General features: G+C 41.6%; 1 protein-coding gene across 1 annotated transcript in view; it reads left to right on the plus strand.

Annotated features, from left to right (window-relative positions):
- The window catches only part of ifngr1 (interferon gamma receptor 1), a 75599-nt gene that overhangs the window by 19920 nt on the left and 33682 nt on the right, over positions 1 to 21997 (plus strand). Inside the window, 2 exon segments of the mRNA NM_001079346.2 lie at positions 5210 to 5324; positions 15190 to 15365. Coding sequence (NP_001072814.2) covers positions 5210 to 5324; positions 15190 to 15365 — 291 coding nt within the window.

Here is a 21997-nt window from a genome sequence, read left to right on the forward strand (position 1 = left end):
CCCCCCCTCCTCTAACTTTGTCATTGGTACCTATGTGTACCAAGACCGCCGGGTCTTCCCCAGCCCCTCCCAACAATCTGTCCACTCGTTCCACCACATGCCGAACCCTAGCACCAGGCAAGCAACACACAGTTCGGCATGTAGGGTCTTTGCAACAAATTACCCTATCCACCTTTCTAATAATTGAATCCCCTACAACTATAGCCTGCCTTCCCTTCCTAGCACTATTCCCCCCACCTGTATTAGAGGTGCCGGCTCCCAGGGTGCTCTGAGAGTCAGCCCGCTCCATACATGCCAGCTCAGAGCTGTCTTCCCCAGCATCTTCACCTAAAGCGGCAAATCTGTTGGATTGTACAAGCTGTGAACCAGCCCCCCTACCCTTGTGTCCCCTACTTCCCCTCTTAACTGTTACAAATTTGTCTCCCTCATTAACCTCCACTGTCCCTTCTCCACCCCCCACTACACCGGCCCCTGCCAGTGGTTGCTCAGTGAGCCTCCTGTTCTCCCCCATGCTTGCAGCTGCCCTCAGTGCTGCCAGTTCCCCCCTTAGATTCTGCACCTCAGATTCCAAGAGGAAAACCCACCTGCATCTCTCACAAGTAAATGCTGCATGGAACTGCTGCTCCAGGACCACATACATGCGGCAAGATGCACACTGAGTAACACCAGCAATCATACTGCAACTCATATTGCCACTGGGTACTTAGTCTCCCGAGTGCAATCCCTTGTATAGTGCCTTTTAAGTTTCAAACGCCTTTTTTGTTTTTAACGCCTACTATACACTTAATCTACATGCAACACTTTAAATTACATGCAAGACTCGCTAGCAGCTCCCAAACTCGCTGTGCAGTCAGAAACTTATTGAGGTTCAAACCAAACAGCCAAAAGTCTGCTGAGAAGTTACCAGATTTACTCCACCCCCTTAATTAGTATGCTCAATCAGCCAGGTAGCCCTTACAAGTCACACAGCAGTTAGTTAATTGCACTTACTTCCTTCTTTCAGCCAGCACTCCCAGCATGCACAGTAAACCCCAAGTGCCTTTTTTGTTTTTAACGCCTACTATACACTTAATCTACATGCAACACTTTAAATTACATGCAAGACTCGCTAGCAGCTCCCAAACTCGCTGTGCAGTCAGAAACTTATTGAGGTTCAAAATAAAAACATCAGCTTGAAAAAGGAACTAAAATGTTCTGAAAACTTGCTATGGTTATCTTAGTTAGCCAATAAAGGTATCCCCTTTATACCACTTTTGTTATTTTTTATTTCAAAAGGGTTACCCTGTAAACATTTTTTGACTGGCTAACACGGTACATCACCTTTTCCTGCCAAGACAACTACTAACAGTTAAGTTAGTCAGTTAAGATCACTGTCTAGGGATACCACCAAGTGTGAGAAGGCACAAAACACAAAATGTGTGCATTTTCACACCTAAACTCACTATGTGTAAGCCCTCACAGGCTGACACCTTGCCTGTCAGTAAACTTATGGGAAGGTAGCAGATCACAGGGCATTTGTTCTTCCGATAAACATCCCAGTTGTACCACTAGCATCAAAGGAGTTGTTCACCTTTTTTAAAAAATGTAACAGATCCCATGAAAAAAACAATCTAGTCACCAGTGTACTTGTGTGTTAAAACGCATAGTGCTGGCATAAATGGTTTTTAAATCATGTGCGCATGTGCAGTTATTTCCACATCTTAAAGGAGATTGAAAAGTAAAAACTAAGTAAGCTTTATCAGAAAGGTCTATGTAAATACAGCCATTAGCACTTATAGTCATGGGCTGATTTTCAGTAAGGCTAGGGGAGGCTGAGCCTCCCCAAACCTGCCTGACACCTTAAAACCAAAACAAAAAAAACCCTCACTCTGTTTCTGCACTGTCCTGGAAATCTTGTCCTGTTTTTGCAAGCCAATTCTGGTGTGCTCTGATTGGATCTTTCTTCTTGTGGATTCTCCAGTCAGAGCACTGGTTTCTTGACAAACCGTAGAATTGACCAATCAAGGCACAGATGCAGATAGAGCTTGGAAGATTTTTACAAACTGAAGGCAGTGCAGAAATGAAGACTGAAAAGAAGAATCGGCAGGCTGTAAACTTTACTTAAGAACCAACTCTCAACTTTTGCTGCAGATTTCATCCTACTCCCACAGGTACTATACAGTTCTAAAGGCTGAATGACTAGCTGAAATTAAATTGTTTTTTGCCTGACCTGACATTTAAATTATCCCTATCACCTAAGGGTAATAATGGTAAGTTAACTCTTTCCCCTGCACTTAGTATTTTTTTTTTTTTTTTTTACTTTTGTCATTGTTTTGTTCATTTCTAGTTAGTTACATTGGGGCCAATGTTGTGTATCAGTGCCAGTGTTATAGTGCCAGGGCCTGAATATCTGCCATCAGTACCCACTACTTCTCACTGCATATAATGTGCTGGTTTTGTAAATACAATCCAATCCAAGGTCACACTCAAAGAGTGTATATGACGATAATTATAAAAATATATATCAACAAATGTTGAATAAATCAATGCAGCTTCTGTGTAAAACAGTATTAACAAATCGTATCCAGTGAAATGGTAAGGCTCAGGTGTGTAAACCCCGAGCCTCTCTCTGAAAAGTCACAAGCACAGAAGTATATGAAAAAAGTCAAATGAAAATCAGATTGCTCACCGAAGTCCACAGGTGGTCTGGTGCTCAGATGTCCGAACCCGCAGCTGAAGGGAGAAGTCATAAGGACAAAACGAAAAGAACTCCAAACGCTCCGAACGAAGGGGTATGCTTAAAAACAGGTCTTTATTATTCCATTTAAAATCAGAGCGCCTAAAGCGTTATAGGCCTATGACTAAGTGCGCAAGCGCACGAAACGCGTTAGGCGCTCTCAGATTTTAAATGGAATAATAAGGACCTCTTTTTAAGCATACCCCTTCGTCCGGAGCGTTTGGAGTTCTTTTTGAATTGTGGTTTTGTAAATACAGACTCCGTTTCACTGTATATAAAGTGCCTGCCTCTCTCTCTATAAAACTAACTAAAGCACATCTAAAAGGGGGTGGTTTACTTTTAAGCTAACTTTTAGTATAATGGCCTATTCCTAGCAACTTTGCAATTGGTAATTTAATTTAATTACCTAATTATTTTTTTTATAGTTTTTAAATAATATGCCTTTCTCTTCTGCCTCTTTCCAGCTTTTAAATGGGGGTCACTGACCCTGGCAGAGGACAAATTGCAAATTGTCTCAGAATATCAATGTCTATATTATATTAAAAGTTAATTTAAAGGTCAACTACCCCTTTAAGCTAACTGATCACAAACACAAATGGAGAACCCTAAGCATTTTAGGGTAAAAAAAAAAAAAAAACCCACTCCCATCGCACTTTTGCGCAGTAACCCTGGGAGTCGGTGGGAACCACAAGAGGTATTTGGGAGGTTAATTTTTTACACCAGCAGCAAATTCACTAAGTTTCACATTAGCTTTAGGTCTGTCTATGTATGGCCCATCTTGCAAAAATATGTGAGCTGTAGAGCCACACAAGATTTCAAAGACAAAAACATATCACACGGCAGCAGAATCACTAAAACCAATTCAAGCAATACAAATTGTATAGTGAGATTAGTGCATAAAGTTCAGTTCCAGTGGTCTTGCCATACACTGCAACAGCAGTGCAAAACTGATAACAAAATAAGTTATTATGCAATAACATATTTTTTGGGAAGAAAAAACTTTTATTAATCACTTGTGCACTTGCCAGATAGTATGAGTGCATGTATGTATGCTTTCAGTGTACAAAAATCCCAACCCCCAAGAAAATATCTGTAATTGTAAGTTTAAAGTATAAAAAGTGACACCTGGTGCAGGCAACATTATTAGTGGTGCTTGCGAAGCAAAGCATCGTTTCTATTATCTCACAGGCTTATTATTATTCTTCCGTACAAAAGTTCGGCACGGAACTTGTCCCGCACCGTTTGTCGTAGACCCATGAGTGAGGTGTCAAATCGTGCGGCCTATTCAGGAATGGGATGCTATGACTTTTCTGAGGTGTGGGTGGTTAATTGCCCCCCGCAGGGGGCAATTAACAGGGCCAAAAATCCCATTGACTTAACATTGAGGCCAACTTTGACGGATTGTAGCGCAGAGAGGGAATTTTTTAGAAATGTGAAATTTACCACATTTGAAGAGGTTTGCAACCTGTGTCAGAAGATACCCCACACAAGAGTATAAGTTTTACCCCCGGGGCAAGACAGATCCCCAAATTTGCCCCATTGACTTATAAAGGGGATTTTGGCAAATAACCCGTTTGTCGTAGACCCATGAATTAGGTGTCAAACTGTGCGGCTTATTCGGGAATGGGGTCCTATGCCTTTTCTAAGGGGTTGGAGGTTAATTGCCCCAGCAGGGGGCAATTAACCACCGTTTGTCGTAGACCCATGAATGAGGTGTCAAACCGTGCGGCTTATTCGGGAATGGGGTGCTATGCCTTTTCTGAGGGGTGGGCAGTTAATTGCCCCACCGTTTGTCGTAGACCCATGAATGAGGTGTCAAACTATGCGGCTTATTCGGGATTGGGGTGCTATGACTTTTCTGAGGGGTTGGAGGTTAATTGCCACAGCAGGGGGCAATTAACCACCGTTTGTCGTAGACCCATGAATGAGGTGTCAAACCGTGCGGCTTAATCGGGAATGGGGTGCTGTGACTTTTGTGAGGGGTGGGCAGTTAATTGCCCCAGCAGGGCAGCAGGAATTTCTATGGTTTTAGAGTTTCTTGAAACCACAACCATATCATTAGGGTTGAGGAGACTACCTCATACAGATACAAATTGGGAAAAGGAATTCTGACAATTCTGCCTGTGTGAATCTGTATTCTTGATGAAATGTATGCTGAATAAGGGTCTTTGTGTGTGTATGCTGTTTGCAGATTTAAATGTATCTGATTATGTATCAGAGGAAAAATGGCCACCAGGTGAATGCTGCTGTTTGCTTTAGGAAAATGTGATGGTGCTGGCAAACGAAGGGGGATATATGCAGTACAAATAATGCCATTTGGGTGGGGGAGACATGCCTAACTGAAATACATTGTAGGCAAATGTAGGCTTTACAGGTCCATAATTTTGCCTTATAATGTATTTTAATAAAATGTCAGTAAGTTATATACAGTAGTATTATTATGGTACTCCAAAGGTGTTCAAATGTACTAATGATTTTTCTTTTTCTTTGCAGTGCCTTTGCCGCTTAACCTTTTACTCAAGTCATATAATATGAATACAACTTTATTCTGGGATTACAACTTTACTTCTGCTACACCACATTTTCAAGTAGAAATCAAGGATTACAAGTAAGCACTTACTAATGATGTGTAAAATTGATCAAAATAAGGAAAATACTTTTTGGTTTATATAATTATTCCAAACAAATACATTTTTGCAGCAGCCATTGCCTATAATTTCCCTTACCCTCTACTAGTTTGTACTCTGGGGATCCATAACTTAAAAATAAAATAGCCTTTGGCTCCTCCACAAAACTTCAGTGCAATGGAGTAGGGTACAGGATGACTGTTTAATCCAGAAACTAGGTTTTTAGCATGTTTCATGTTTGTTAAGATTCCTTTAAAGTGTCATTGTATAGAACAATAAGTTTTGTGGTTGTAATTATGGTATATCTTGCAGTTTTATTGATGAACCAGATTCCTTTTAAAAACATATTGTCATATGTCATATTACCATATTGTCATATTACTCTTTCTCAAAAATTTATAGTGCTTCTGTAAAATGATTTTAAAAAAATTACTTTACCTGCTAAAAATCTTATACTAGAGCTGCAGTGTCTAGGCTGAAATGAGAGCTAGGAGTGCCATTCAGAATTCTGCAGTAGCAGCCCAATCACACCTCCAGTTCTTTTTTTGATTCACTGATGGCTAAAGGGACTGTTCTTAGTTCCCACTCCAGCTGTGGGAAAAAATAAAAATTTCTCCACTGAGAAGTTTAATTTATATGCCTGCTGAATAGCTGTGATAAAAGTACTCCCTGGTAGTAACAGAGAATTCTGCAGTAGCAGCCCAATCACATCTCCAGTTCTATTTTTGATTCACTGATAGCTAAAGGGACTGTTATTAGTTCCCACTCCAGCTGTGGGAAAAAATATGAATTTCTCCACTGAGAAGTTTAATTTATATGCCTGCTGAATGGCTCTTTTATCACATTTGCACAAATCAGGTGGTATCCCACCAGCTGTGATAAAAGTACTCCCTGGTAGTAACAGAGCCAAACATTCCTTGTAAGCAGCACAGCAGTAGCTGTCGAAAGTTACAAACGGCAGGACAGCAGGACATGGCTCACAGGCAGGCGTGTAAGGGTAAGTGTGCTCTATCAACAAAAGCAGTTTGGAGAGCCCATACCTTCCTGATGAAGTGTATAAGGGTAACCGTTAATAACGGAATATGTTAGAAAATGGAAAATCGCATTTCAAATAGGTCATGGTGACTAACATGGAATTTTAGAAGCCCTGATTTACAGACTGAAGACTGTTATCCAGGAATTTAATATATTGTTCAATATATGATTGTAGCACACAATAGTAGAATAAATAATAAAACTAATATATATCATTTACTGTATCATTGATATGAACATTGTAAGCTGAAAAAACAGTTGCTGGCGGAAAGATTTGTATGTGGATTTGTAATTAAGCTTACATAAACTGACAATTATCCTTGAGTGTTTTAAGAGTATTTAAATGCACTGGAGCAATCCTAAATGGGTAATAATCCTTGGATTTATGAAAAAAAATGTACTAGAATGAGATTGATTTGGTCAGTTTTATTGTATCAAATTATCTGTTACCTTCTGGGTAGCATGGTATGGGAATGGTTCATTTAACAGCCTGGTATAAAGTAAAGGTGACACACATGCTGTATTTATAATGAGAATGAGAACTGTTTTAGTAATCGTGATTTTAACCACAAAAAAATTGTGGTTAAATGAATGGGCCCCATAGTTTTTAAAGCCCTTATCCAGTAGCATTTCTTTTGTAGTAAAATTCTCTTTATATCCTGCCCCTCGCTCACTTTTACCTGTTTCAATATTTACCATCTAAGTTGCGAGATCTGATGACCAGATTAAAAAAAAATTTAGCTTACGTTTCCTTTTTCTCTTTCCATAACTTTTTAACCAATTTTTTTCTCCTGCTCTTTTTCTTTCTTGAGGGGTTGATAATTATGACCTCGACATTACCAATTCCCCATTGTCTTTCCTTTTTTTATATGAGAACAGAACAGTGGGGCAATTGTTAAAGTTAAGTAATATAAAAAAAGACTGAGCAGTATGTAAAAAGTAGGTAAATATCCATGCACCAACTATAGCCATTTCAATAGTGGTTTTCAGGGCCGGGCCAAGGTATTTTGGCACCATAGGCAAGGGCTTCAATCAGCCCCTCAATCCCTCATTATTGCCCCCCATCTGTACCTGTGCCAGCAGCACCCAACATATTGGCCCATCTGTACCAGCAGCAGCCAATTCCTCATACTTCCTAATTTGCCCCAATCTATATATATGCTAGTAGGCAGCAAATCCAAATTGCACCCAATTTGACCACAATCATATGTACCTGTGCCAGCAGCCCCCTCTTCCTGTAAAAGCAGCCTGCATGTAATCGTCAAAGATTCAGAGAATTCCAGCCAGCGGCCCTGCTCAGGCCTCAGGATGGTTTTCCCCGCGCCGCACCCCAGCACTTCTGTCCCTCTGGCTGCCATATATTTTGAATGACGCGCATGCGTATGGGCCGCGCCACTGCCTATTACGCATGCTCAGAACGCCAACTTTAACACTGAGGTAAGTACTGATAAATAGAAGGGTGGGAAGTGCTCCTGACTGGGTCCCGAGAGGAAATACAAACACATCATTCCAGAGGGGGGTTGTGGGTGGCGGTTCTATTACTAAGTTTACTTCTAAAAGTAAACTAATAAAATACTACTAAAAAAAAAAAAAAGTTTCTTTCCCCTTTGATGTGCGCCCCCCAGTGATTGCCGCCTACTCTGCCTGCCCCGAGTTTTGGCCCTGGTTGCATCCGTGGGGAATAATGTAATACAGTGCTGTCCAACTGGCGGCCTGCGACCCCCCCTCTGTGTGGCCCCCCCACCTGTCTGGCTGCTTTGATAGCTTACCTTTGTGTAAGCTTTAAATAGTATCAGTACTGAGATTAACTGGCCCCCTGCATGGTTCTCACCTCAGATTCAGGCTGTAATCCCACTGTATTGTTTAAACATGTAATCCCCTGTGTTGTTCACAACTTTTAATACCTGCAGTGTTCACACCTCAGGCTCAGGCTGTAATCACCCCCATTGTTCACCTGTTCACACCTCAGACATATGTAGGTACTGCCTGGACTATGCTGCCTGTCTGTATGGCACACACAGGGAGCATAGGGTAGGAAGAGTATGGCACACACAGGCAGCATAGGGCAGGGAGGGTGTAAGGCGCTCTGCCGGTCCGGCGCGTTCTCCTACCTTAGTTCGCACCGGCAGGACCCCAGCTTGGTCCGCAGCAGAAAGTTCCGGGGCCCCAAAAGGGCGTCTGTGAAGACCGGGAAGGGCTGGGAGTTCCTGCTATACTGTAAGAGTCAGACTTTGCACAATGGTTCCTACCTAACTTGAAAGTTATAGTTAGCTTGGGCCACACATGGAGCCATCTCAGGCCGCTGGCTTCTGCTTCCTCGCTGGAATCCATTTTGGAGGCCTTTATGAAACGTCTGGAGCAGCAGGAAACTCAGCAGATGCACCTCGCACAGACTTTACAGCACATAACCACCCGCCTTGATGCGTTACAGCTACCTCAACAATTGCCTCAAGTATTTCCTGATTTGCCACCCCCTCTCCGCCTCCGGCCTCTTCGGCATCTGTTCTTCTCTCCGAGCCCAAGATTCCCTCTCCCTTGCGCTATGGAGGTGATCCTGAGACAAATGAAAAATCCAAGGTTGCTTATATTATTGCTCTGCTCTTTGGCAAGGCCCTTGCTTGGGCTTCTCCTCTTTGGGAACGAGATGACCCTCTCGTTAACAATGCGGCTGCTTACCTTTCCACTTTTCAACAGATTTTTGATGCCCCTGGTCAAAAGGTAAATGCCTCAGCTCGCCTTATGAGAATCACCCACGGTTCTCGTGCTGCCTCTGACTATGCCATTAACTTCTGTACACTAGCCGCTGAAACTTCCTGGAATAATGAGGCTTTGGTAGCAGCTTTTTGGCACGGTCTCAATGACTCTCTTAAAGATGAACTAGCTGCTCGTGACTTACCTCCCCTCTTCGAAGACTTGGTTTCTCTTGTCATTAATATTGACACCCGCTTAAGGGGAGAGACAGCTTCAAAAGAACTGCCCTTGGAGATTTGTTCCAGAATTCTCCTCTTCAGCACCCTCTCCAACCTCCGTACCAGCCTCCATGGATGAACCAATGCAACTTGGAGCTACCAGGCTCTCCGTTGAGGAACGTAATCGTAGAAGGTCTGCAGGTCTTTGTATGTATTGTGGGAGCACTGGTCATTTTGTCAAGATGTGTCCCAACAAGCCTAAGCAATTTCCTCAACAGGGAAACTCCAGCGCCTAGGTCAGTTGGGGAAAACTTCCCTAGGCGAAGCTAGTTTTTTCCCCCATAATTTTCGCACCCGAGTATTGGTGCCTATCTCCATTTCGTCCAATTCCAAGTACTGTTCCTGCCAGGCCTTCCTCGACTCGGGAGCTGCTGGAAACTTTATTGACCTGTCTTTTGCCAAGTCCTCTCGAATTCCTTTGATACCCCTAAAGGTTCCTCTGTCGATGGCAGACCTATAACTCCTGGCCATGTGACCTGTTCCACTCCTCCTCTCCTCCAGAGTGGGATCACTACACTCTGAGGTAATCACCTTTTTGGCCATTCAGTGTCCCACCACACCTATTATTCTAGGTCTCCCATGGTTACAGAAGCACAATCCCATCATTGACTGGTCTATTGGAGATATCAAGGTCTGGAGTTCATTTTTTCGTACAAATTGCCTTGATAACTTTGCTGTGTCCCTTTCTACTGTTTCTGTTAAACATCTGCCCTCATGTTACTCAGACTTTGCCGATGTTTTTGAGAAGAAAAATGCAGAGACCCTTCCTCCACACCGTCCTTATGATTGCCCTGTTGACCTGATCCCTGGTTCTGTTCCCCCCAGAGGAAGGACCTATCCTCTCTTGATCCCCGAGACCCAAGCAATAAAAGACTATATTCAAGAGAATCTGTCTAAAGGGTTCATTAGAAAATCCAATTCACCCGCTGGGGCTGGATTTTTTTTTTTTGTCCAGAAGAAGGATGGAGGATTAAGACCGTGCATTGATTACCGGGGCTTGAATAAGATTACCATTAAAAACCGATATCCTCTTCCCTTGATACCTGATCTTTTTGATTGCCTCAATGGGGCTAAGATTTTTACCAAGTTAGATCTGCGGGGGGCCTACAACCTTATCCGCATTCGTCACGGTGACGAATGGAAGACGGCTTTCAACACTCGTGACGGTCATTATGAATATCTAGTTATGCCTTTTGGCTTATGCAACGCACCTGCTGTCTTTCAAGACTTTATTAATGACATTTTTTGAGATATTCTTTTTTCCTATGTGGTGGTATATCTAGACGACATACTGGTTTTCTCTTCATCTTTACCTGAACACATTGCTTATGTCAAACAAGTACTGCATCGCTTAAGAGTGAACCGCCTTTATGCTAAGATTGAAAAATGTGACTTTCACAAATCTGAAATTTCCTTCCTTGGTTATGTCATTTCCTCCTCAGGCTTAATGATGGATCCTGTCAAAGTTTCTGCTGTCCTTGAATGGCCTCCCCCTGTTGGCTTAAAAGCCATCCAACAATTTTTGGGTTTTGCAAATTTTTATAGAAGATTCATCAAAGGTTTTTCTCAAATTGTCGCACCCATTACTGCTCTCACCAAGAAGGGGGTCAAAAATGTCTGGTCCTCTGAAGCTCAAACTGCCTTTGAAAAACTTAAAGCCGCATTTTGTTCTGCTCCAGTCCTCATTCACCCGGTTCCTACTCGTCCTTTCATTCTAGAAGTAGATGCTTCTGATGTCTGGTGTTGGAGCAATTTTATCCCAACGGCCTTCTTTCCAAGATTCCTTGCATCCCTGTTCCTATTTCTCCCGTAAGTTCTCCGCTGCTGAGAGAAACTATGATGTTGGCAACCGAGAGTTATTGGCGATCAAATTCGCTCTTGAAGAATGGAGACATCTTCTGGAAGGATCTTCTGAGCCTGTTACAATTTTGACTGATCACAAAAATTTAGAGTATATTTCTGATGCAAAGACACTCAATCCTCGTCAGGCACGATGGGCTCTTTTTTTTTTCGAGGTTTAATTTTTTAATTTCTTTTCGCCCGGGGTCTAAAAACATTAAGGCTGATGCCTTGTCTCGGTCACTTCTGGTCACTGAAACCCCTGATAATCCTCCTACTCCCATAATCGCTCCAGAACGTATTATTGCTCCTGTGGCCCTCTCTGATGACTCTGCTTCTGCCTGCCCTCTGGATAAGAACTTTGTCTCTCTGTCCATGTTTCCCCAAGTACTGCAGTGGGCTCACTCTTCATTGTTGGCCGGACACCCAGGTACTAAGAAGACTTTGGATCTTGTCCGCAGATATTTTTGGTGACCTTCGTTAGTGCGTGATGTCTCTCAGTTCGTATCTTCATGCACAGTTTGCGCACAGCATAAGACTCCTCGTTCGCTACCTTGTGGCTTACTGACACCTTTACCTGTGCCTAAACAACCCTGGACTGATATTGCAATTGACTTTATTGTTGATTTACCCAAGTCATCCGAAATGTCTACTATTCTGGTGGTAGTAGACCGTTTTTCTAAAATGGCTCATTTTATCCCTTTAAAGAAGTTGCCTCTGCTCTAGCCAAGATTTATGTCAAAGAAATTTTTCGCCTTCATGGTTTTCCATCCAGTATTGTTTCTGATCGTGGGGTACAATTTGTTTCCAGATTTTGGTGAGCCTTTTGTAAATTGTTAAAGGTCAGATTAAATTTCTCCTCTGCATACCATCCGCAAAGTAACGGACAGACTGAAAGGACTAATCAATCCCTAGAACAATTTCTTTGTTGTTTTATTTCATCTAACCAGGATAATTGGTCTGAATTACTCCCATGGGCTGAATTTGCAAAATTCAACCTCAGACATGAGTCCTTAGGATTCTCTCCTTTTTTTTGTGTTTATGGCTTCCAACCGAGGGCTCTTCCATCTGAGCTAATTATATCTGATGTTCCTGCTGCGGAGGTAATGGTCACATGCCCATCAAGCGCTTCAAAAGTCTTCCTCCCTTCAGAAGATCGCTGCTGATAAGCGACGTCGTACTGGTCCTTCCTTCCATGTTGGGGACTCCGTTTGGCTCTCTACAAGAAATATCAAACTGCATCAACCGTCTCACAAGCTGGGCCCACATTTTATTGGCCCCTTCACTATCAAGGACATTATTAATCCAGTTTCTGTCAGATTAGATCTTCCCCCCCCCAATATGACTATTTCGGATTCCTTCCATGTCTCTCTACTCAAGCCTGTAGTTAACAATGAATTTTGTGCTACTCATTCTTCTCCTGCCCCAGTACTTCTGGATGGTCAACAGGAATTTGAGGTACAAGAGATTATTGATTCACGAAAATCTAGAGGTAAGGTTCAATATTTTTTACATTGGAAGGGTTTTGGCCCTGAAGAAAGGTCTTGGGTCAATGCTAAGGATACTCATGCTCCTCGATTGATTAGATCCTTTCATAGAAAATTTCCCAAGAAATCTTGGGAGCACCCGGTGGGTGCTCCTGAAAGGGGGGTACTATAAGGCGCTTTGCCGGTCCGGCGCGTTCTCCTACCTTAGTTCGCGCCGGCAGATGCGCTCTGGCAAGGGCCCACACTTCTGGGTTCATCGGGGACGCCGCGGCGTTACTGCGCATGCGTGATGACGCGCCATCTTTGTGTAGGTTTTTTGTTCCGTTTCCTTTTGTTTGGCGCCAAAATCTGCTATTTAAACCCCTTCCTTCAGTCTTTCATTGCCCAAGCTGGCTTCTGGTTATCTATCAGTACCTGCTCAAGTGTTTTGATTGTTGTTTCCGGTTTTGACCTTTGCCTGTACCCCGACTACAATTCTTGCTACCTGCCTCGACCTTTGCCTGTACCCCGACTACGATTCTGCCTTCGCCTTGCCGGTACCTTGTATATTCGTCTGTACTCTGAAAGTTTGCAGGACCCCAGCTTGGACCGCAGCGGAAAGTTCCGGGGCCCCAAAAGGGCGTCGGTGAAGACCGAGAAGGGCTGGGAGTTCCTGCTATACCGTAAGAGTCAGACTTTGCATCCAGCGGTCGCACAATGGTTCCTAACTAACTTGAACATTATAGAGGGTATGACACATACAGGCAGCATAGGGCAGGTAGAGTATGGTACAAACAGGCAGCATAGGGCAGGCAGAGTATGGCACACACAGGCAGCATAGGGCAGGCAGAGTATGGCACACACAGACAGCATAGGACAGGCAGAGTGCTGCTTGTGTGCCATACTCTGCTTGCCCTATGCTGCTTGTGGGAGGTGAACCTGGCAGGGGTTTGTTGTGGGAGTTTGTTAGCAGTTGGAAATAGCCATTAAATGGTCCCTAAGGTGTGTAATTATGTACTGGGGGTTGCTGTGCTATCCGCAGGGGACGAGGGGGCATATGGAATTTAAGGGTTTATCTTAATAGGACATAATATAATTCTTTGACATATGAATGACGGTTGATATCCCCACAGTAAGGACCAAGCATTTGGGGTTTTGCTGTGCTACCACCATTGTGATAAAATAGGTGTGGTTTGAAGTGGGTGTGGTTTCAAAAAGGGGAGTGGTCAAAACTGGCTTCCATTAGCGGCCCTCCACCATGAATACTAGAGAAATTCCGGCCCTCGGCACCGCAGAAGTTGGACAGCACTGATGTAATATACCAAATAATGGTTCAAAATTACCAATAAAAGGAACTTTAAACTGTAATAGTAAAAGTGTGGTGTATTACATTATTACATTAAAATGACTGAATGAGCATAAGTCTACAATTTGGAATTATAAACCCTTGGAAAAAAAAAAGAAAGAATTGATTAGGGAAAGAGAAAAAGGAAACAGCTTTAACGAAACATTTTTTGAATCTGGCCATCAGATCTCGCAACTTAGAGGGGCAGGATGTAAAGAGAATTTTACTACAAAAGATATGGGCATTATAAACTGTGCTCCTCAAGGTTTAAACAAGGAATTTACCATGTCTTGCTTTTTATAATGTGGTTCTATTATGGTAATTTTTAATTATGCATCCCCTTTTTTTCTGCATATATAAATGATGAATTGTGCAGTAGTTCAGGAACAAGTAACTCCTTTCCTTGGTCAGCGCTAGTTCTGTAACAAATGTTACTTCTTGCTTCTTGCTTCTAGTTTTGTATTGTTACTGCTAATGTTATAATTATCTAAATCAGGGGTGGCCAATACGTCGATCGAGGTCCACCAGTTGATCCCCCATGGATTTGTGGTGGACCACGATCAAGCCCGGGGATGTGGAAGTGCTGCATGAATGCGTACGTACGCATTCACGCCGCACTTCCACATTCTTCTGGTCAATCGTGACCCCAGAAAAGTCTGGTCACCCCTGATCTAAATGCAACATGGTTTTAAGGGTAGAAAGAATTTTTGTTAGTAATTAATTTTCTAGAGTTACTTTGGTAGGTGATTTACTATTTTCACATGGACAACTGCTTTTTTCTTTTATATTGAGAACAGTCACTGTGGAATTTCAGGTCTTTGTATTTCTATATAATGAATTGTTAATTATATAATTATTTATGCTAATTATGTGAGACTATTTAGCTATATTACACTGGTTTGTATGCCTGACGAAGGAGTACGCCCCTGGAACGTTGTTACACTGCAAATAAACCCGCAGGGGCTAAGCCCCACTTACATTATACTTGCCGTGCCAGTCAATTTTCTTATTGGTTCCTGTGAGGGTGCCGACCCTCTAGGCTGTGCACCTAGTTTGCCACTGGAGGAGGTACGGGTGTGCTGGTGGAACTTTGGCCAACTCATGTTAAGACAACTCAAGATGTTAAAAAAATCTAAATTTAATTTAAAATTAAGCATACAGAAATTGCTAATGCTTACATTTTGTATTTCAGAAAAGATGGAAATTGGAGTGTTGTGAAATCATGCAAGGATACATTACAAAAATACTGTGACCTTTCAAAGAAATTTAATAATCCAGGCATTTATTACAAGGCAAGAGTTAAAGCCTTTGTTGGAACTGAGGAAAGTAACTATTCCATTGCAAATGATTTTTCCTTACGAATTCATGGTAAGTGACAACATTCCTGACACAGTGTATGCAATAAATGTATGTTATAGATTTTAACTTATTTCCTGTATTTGTATAGTGCCGACATATTTCAGCAGTCCTATACAGAGATTATACATAAATCACAGCAGTCACTGCCGCAGTGAAGCTTATAATTTTAGGTCCCTATAACATTCACACATAGTACGGCCAATTTTATCAGAAACCAGTTAACCTGCCTGTATGTTTTTGGAGTGTGGAAGGAAATCTGAATTCCAAGAGGGAACCCATGCAGACACAGGAAGAACATACAGTGCTCAAGCTGGAATGGACACCGGACTTACAGCACCGCTGTGTCAGAATTAACAAAATGTGAGTTTAGCGCTTAATACTCACCCATGTGCTATTTATTACAATGGGATTTTTAGAAGCGTATTTATTAAATGGTAAACTCTAACTTCCACACAGAGGTGCTGCTGCCGCCATGAGGCAAGTTTCCAGAGGCGGCAAAAAAACCCCACAAAAAAACGTTCCTGGTAACTTAGAGGCAAAATCCTGATTTTTAAATTGGAATTTCAGCTCTTTTAGTGCAGTGAGCAGTACAGATATGGGATCTGTTATCCGGAAACCCGAATTACGGAAAGCCTTTCTCCCATAGACTCTATTTTAATCAAATTCAGATTTTTAAAATTGATTTCACTTTTTCTGTAAAAAATAAAACATATAACGGTGCTTTGTATTTGATCCCAACAAATATCATTAATCCTTACTGGATGTAAAATAATCCTGTTGGGTTTAATGTTTTTATTGATTTTTTAGTAGACTTAAAATATGAAGATCTGAATTACAGAAAGACCCCTTGGTCCCAAGCATTCTGGATAACTGGTCCTATAACTGTATTGCACACTTTGTACTAGTGATGCGACACCCTTTCTGATGCAAAAAAGCTAAACACAGTGGAAACTAAATATGCTTCTAAAAATCCTATAGGAATGAATAGAGCAAGGGTGAATTTTCATGTATTAAGCTCGAAACTCACATTTTGATAAATCTGCAGCTTAGTTCGCTGTCAGAAATATACAGTATAAAAAAGACAAGAAGTCACATAGCAAAATTGATGTTTTGAAGCTTATGTCTCTTTCTCAGCATCTATTTAAGAATACTCACTTAAAGGTACCACAGTTTAAAAGATATGTTGTTAGTTGCAGTCCAATTTAACAGGATACAATCAAATATGTGAAATCATCCAACATCTAATTCATGCTATAATAATAGTACCCTGTGCTGGTTAGGTTTTTGAAGAAGAGAAGAAACAACGTAGGGTAACAGGCAAGCAACTAGACAACTTGTCATCGCCCAGTAATTTTACCTTTCTCTAGGCTGCCCTTCCTGTCAGTGTATATTTATGTTGGTTAAACCTGGACAACTCTGATGGCAGGACAAAAAATACAACTCTGTAGCCCCTCCTTCCTAGTGCATCCACAGTTTATTTTGTTCTGCCACAAGAGGTACATGTAATGTACATGTACAGAGTAATCGTGTCCCTTCGCAAGCGCCTCTTTTACAGAGAAAACAACCCTAACCGTGACAGTCTAACCTCAAAATAGAGTCATTCCTAGTAGGTTCTTGGAGCGCCTGAAATAAAAAGTTGTCATTTACCATATTTACAAACCTACTAGCTTTTTCTGACTTAGCCACTGCATTACTCTAGTCAATGTCCGGATAATTAAAGTCCCCCATAATAACAACTTGACCCAGTTGTGAAGCCTCCTCCATTTGCAACAGTAGCTGGGACTCATCCCCGTCATCTATACGGGGTGGTTTATAGCATACACCAATGATCATTTTCTTTGTGACCTCCAGCCCTACTGAAATTTCTACCCAAAGAGATTCAACGTTTTCATTGGTAATGTCTTTATTACATGGCTTTAAATCTGACTTTACGTAAAGACAAACCCCTCCACCCTTTTTAAATTCTTTGTCCCTCCTAAAAAGTGTGTAACCATTTAAATTCACAGCCTAGTCACATTTTTCATCCCACCAGGTCTCAGTGACACCAATTAAATCATAGTTTTCAATACATGCAATAGCCTACAGCTCCCCTAATTTACCCGGCAAGCTTTGCACATTAGCCAGCATGCAGCAGAGATTACTACTTCTCCCTCTGATATTTACATTAGCTAACGGAGAGTTAGAGCTAAGGCGAATATTAGTCTATGTCCCTTGTAACGGGAGCTCCTTATCTGATAAACTATATGCCCCCCTCACTCCTCCCCCACAACCCTTTGCTAATCCTATTGCCCTGTCTATACTAGATTTCCCATGAAACTCTAGCTCACCCACAGATTGTTGGTGCTATATACCTTCTAGTATAAGCCCTAAAGTATATACAGCCCTGTGTACTAGACTCTGTATGTCTAATGATTATTAACCCTTATGTAAATCTGGAGTCCCCTGTACTAGGGCCTATAAACCTTTTGTATATTGGTACCTTAGTTATATACTACCATCTATATTAGGTGCTATACACCTTCGTTATCTTGGCCCTGCTATATAAAGTCTTTGTACTTAGCTCTATCTCTCTGTTGCGTGATGTACTGTAAGTACCGCTTGTACTGACAATCATGAGATTAGTGGTAGGAGGAAACATATGACTGGGCTGTGAATTTAAATGGTTATGCCCTTTTTTAGGAGGGACAGAGGGATTAAAAAGGGTGTAGGGGTTTGTCTTTATGTAAAGCTAGATTTAAATCCATGTGTTAAAGAAATTACCAGAGAGAAATTACCAGATCCCTTTGGGTAGTCATTTTGGCAGGGCTTAAGGTTACAAGGAAAATTATCATTGGTGTATGCTATAAACCACCCTGTATAAGTGAGGAGGATGAGACCCACCTACTATTGCAAATCGAGGACGCATCACAACTAGGTCAAGTTGGACTGGAGTAAAGGGGTGGTTATATCTAATAATTGTGTGGGTGAGTATTTAGGGAATAGTGATCATAACATGGTCTCTTTTGATAATGTTTCAGAGACAGCTCTACAGGAGAATTAAACACTACATTTTTGACGTGCACACTTTGCCAATATAAAATAATTTCTGCAATGTATCAACTGTAGAATCTTACACAACTTATCTGTTAAAGTGGTGCTATCATGAAAAATTAAAATCTAATAGAAGCTTTCTTTAAAGAAAATAAGACACTAATAATTTTGTACCTGCACATGGTCTGGAATAGGTATATTTTTGGATATATCATAATCTTGGGAATACCGTATTTTTCGCCATATAAGACGCTCCGGAATATAAGACGCACCCAATTTTAAAGGAGAAAAATCTAGAAAAAAAAGATTCTGAACTATATAATATACTAATTATCAAGTACTTGCCATCCTGCTGTGTGCTTTGCATGACTAGAGGTGCGCGCGCCAATGTCAGCAGTGTCAGTGCATGCCGATTGGCACTGCAAGGGGAAGAGGACGCATGGTACGGACGTCCACGGGGGGGGGGGTAATATCCCCCCAAATATTACGAAAGTGCCCCCATACACAGTGCCCCAATTGCCCCATAGACAGTAGCCCCCACACACAGTGCCCCCAATAGAAAGTGCCCCCATACACAGTGCCCTAGTTGCCCCCAATTGCCCCATAGACAGTAGCCCCCACACACAGGGCCCCAATAGAAAGTGCCCCCATACACAGTACCCCAATTGCCCCCATAAACAGTGCCCCCATACACAGTGCCTCAATTGCCCCCATAAACAGTGCCCCCAATTGCCCCATAGACAATAGCCCCTACACACAGTGCCCCCAATAGAAAGTGCCCCAATTGCCCCCATAAACAGTAGCCCCCAATTGCCCCCATATAAAGTACCCGTGACAGACCATCGCCGGAGGCTCCTCTCTTATGCCGCTGCAACAGGCTCTTCTATAAGGTTGCGCCTCGTTGCTGACGTGTGACGTCATACGCATGGGCGCAACCTTATAAAAAGGTCTGACGCCGCCGCATAAGAGAGGAGCCTCCGGCGAAGACTTGGCGGTGGGTGAGTATTCGCCGTATAAGACGCACAGGCTTTTCCCCCCCAGTTTGGGGGAAGAAAAAGTGCGTCTTATACGGTGAAAAATACGGTATTTGTTCTGCCAAACCAGGAACCACTTACTAAAGGAGAAGGAAAGTCATTTTGGCATTTTACTGACAATAGATTTGCCACATTAGTGCCACCTAAAACAATATATTTATTCTGCAGAAACCATTACCATACCCGAGTAAACAACTTTAGAAGCAGCTGCCATTTTAAGTAGATTTCTTCCTGCAGTCTAGCCGTTATAGCTCAAATCATACATTCCTAAGGGAGGGGGGAGGGAGTTCTTAGCATTCTGGTGGGAGGGGGGAGCAGGAGAGAGGAGAGAACTGTGCAGACTCTGGCCACAGGAATTGAGGATGTTTCTGAGAGGAATTCAGACACTGGAACATAATGTTTACAAAAAAGAGACAAGAAATCCTGTGTTTCTTTTGATAGAGGACTCAGAATTACTTTAAGTGTTTATGGCTGTATTTACATAGATCTTTCTAATAAAGCTTACTTAGTTTTTACCTGATGTAAGCTATATTCTCTTTGTTCCATTAAAAATGAAAGTTATGCTGATTGCAGCTTATGTGTCTTCAGATAATTAGATATTCAGTTTGGGAGGTCCCAAAGATAATATATGTAATCCAGACACTCCCAATGCAGTTACCCCCACACTGGATAGATTCTCCTTTATCTGGAGTTCAAATAATCCAAGGGTTCATAATACAGGTATGGGATCCCTTATCCGGAAACCCGCTATCCAGAAAGCTCCAAATTACGGACAGCCTGACTACATTTTAATCAAATAATTCAGAATTTTAAAACTGATTTTCTTTTTCTCTGTAGTAATAAAACAGTACCTTGTGACTGATCCCAACTAAGATATAAATAATCCTTATTGGATGCAAAACATTCCTATTGGGTTTAAAGGAGAATGCAAGTCTTAAAAAGCATACTGCCCAATAGTCCTCCTATTGTTTAGTAAAAACGCCACACTTTTGGCTCACCTAATCAAATATTTACTCAGTCACACTTACTTCACATTTTCTAGAACAGGCAGCCATCTCTAAAAAGGTATTCTCCCTTCTCCTTGCTTCATACTGCACATGTGTTTCATTCCCCCCCACTCCCCAGATCCGCTTCTGATTGGCTGGTGGGCATGTGTAGCTCCGAACAGGAGACAGGATCAAGTTACATACATGCTCAGAAAATAGGAAGGCTGCCACTGGCAGCCTACAGGAAGGACAGAGAGATTTTAGTGATGTCACTGTAGTCTTCACACTGCTGTAGGCTGCCAGCACCATATCTCAGAGAAGCAAGCAGGGATCTGGGAATTTAGATATGCAGTAAGTACTTAAAAAGAATGCCTTTAGACTTACTTTTAATTTATATTAACCTTTCATTGTGCTTTAATTAATGGTTCATTGATTTTTTTAGTAGACTTAAGGTATGGAGATCTACATTACGGAAAGACCCCTTATCCGGAATACCCTTGCTCCCGAGCATTCTGGATAAGTACCTGTACTATCATGATGGAATAAAAATATAGGGGATGCTAAACAGTACCAAATAGGCACTTATAAATAAAGCATTTTAGATGCGAAAAATGCTTCTCTTGAACAATCCATGATACAGTTTTCTGGTCCCAGGTTAGAAATAGATCTGAGGAATAAACTATGGTAAAGTCACCAAGGTCAATAAATACTCCGAAGTGCCCTCTTCTGCCTTAGACTTAGCGATGAGGTCTTGAGGAAGAAAAGAGGAAAAAAAATTATATAATGTAATACTGCTCGTTATTTTACAATGTGCACACCCATGTGTGTCTCCTTTAAACACCTGTAATAAGTTTACTTATATCACCCTTTTTGTGCCCAATTATGGTATCCTTTTCCGATTGCCAATCTTCTCCCCTTGGGGTTATATAGCATCCAATAATTTGCTTGTAGCCAATAAATCTCTGCTTTTCCACCTCTTATATTCAGGTAGTATTAGAAACCACTTCAAATGGGTAGATATCCAACATTTACAACTTTAGGTTACTTTCACGACTTATCCATTTCCCTTCCCTTTCAATACGCTTACTGTGGGATAAATGTATACGCCATATGTGTAAAAACTTAACTAATAATAAAACTTAATTCAAATAAAACTTTTCTGATGCATTCACAAACAATATAGGATGTGCGTGTCAAGAGTCACTGGTAAGGGTCGCTCTAGGGTTCAGCAGTCCTTCCCGGTATGGTGCTCCTCTTCACATCCTCTCTCTCACCGCTGACATTTTTCACCACTTCTGGCTTCCTACAGAGCAATGACCTCACTCCATCCTGGCTATGCTTTAATGTCCCTAAGTTTAAAGCATCCAAACTTTATTGAACCATTTGTCTTCACAATGTCTCAAAGTTTATATATTCACTTTGTTTTCAGAAAAATCAATTGAGCTTCATAAATATTAAAACAGGATAAAATGCCAAAAGTTATAACCCTTTCATTAAAATTGTTTCTCAATTATAAAATGTATTAAAAATTACAGAAATGCCCTCAGATTATAATGGATATTAAAGGTGACCTGTCACCTCAGAAATAATT

The sequence above is a fragment of the Xenopus tropicalis genome, chromosome 5, assembly GCF_000004195.4.
Source record: "Xenopus tropicalis strain Nigerian chromosome 5, UCB_Xtro_10.0, whole genome shotgun sequence".
NCBI classification, from domain to species: domain Eukaryota; kingdom Metazoa; phylum Chordata; class Amphibia; order Anura; family Pipidae; genus Xenopus; species Xenopus tropicalis.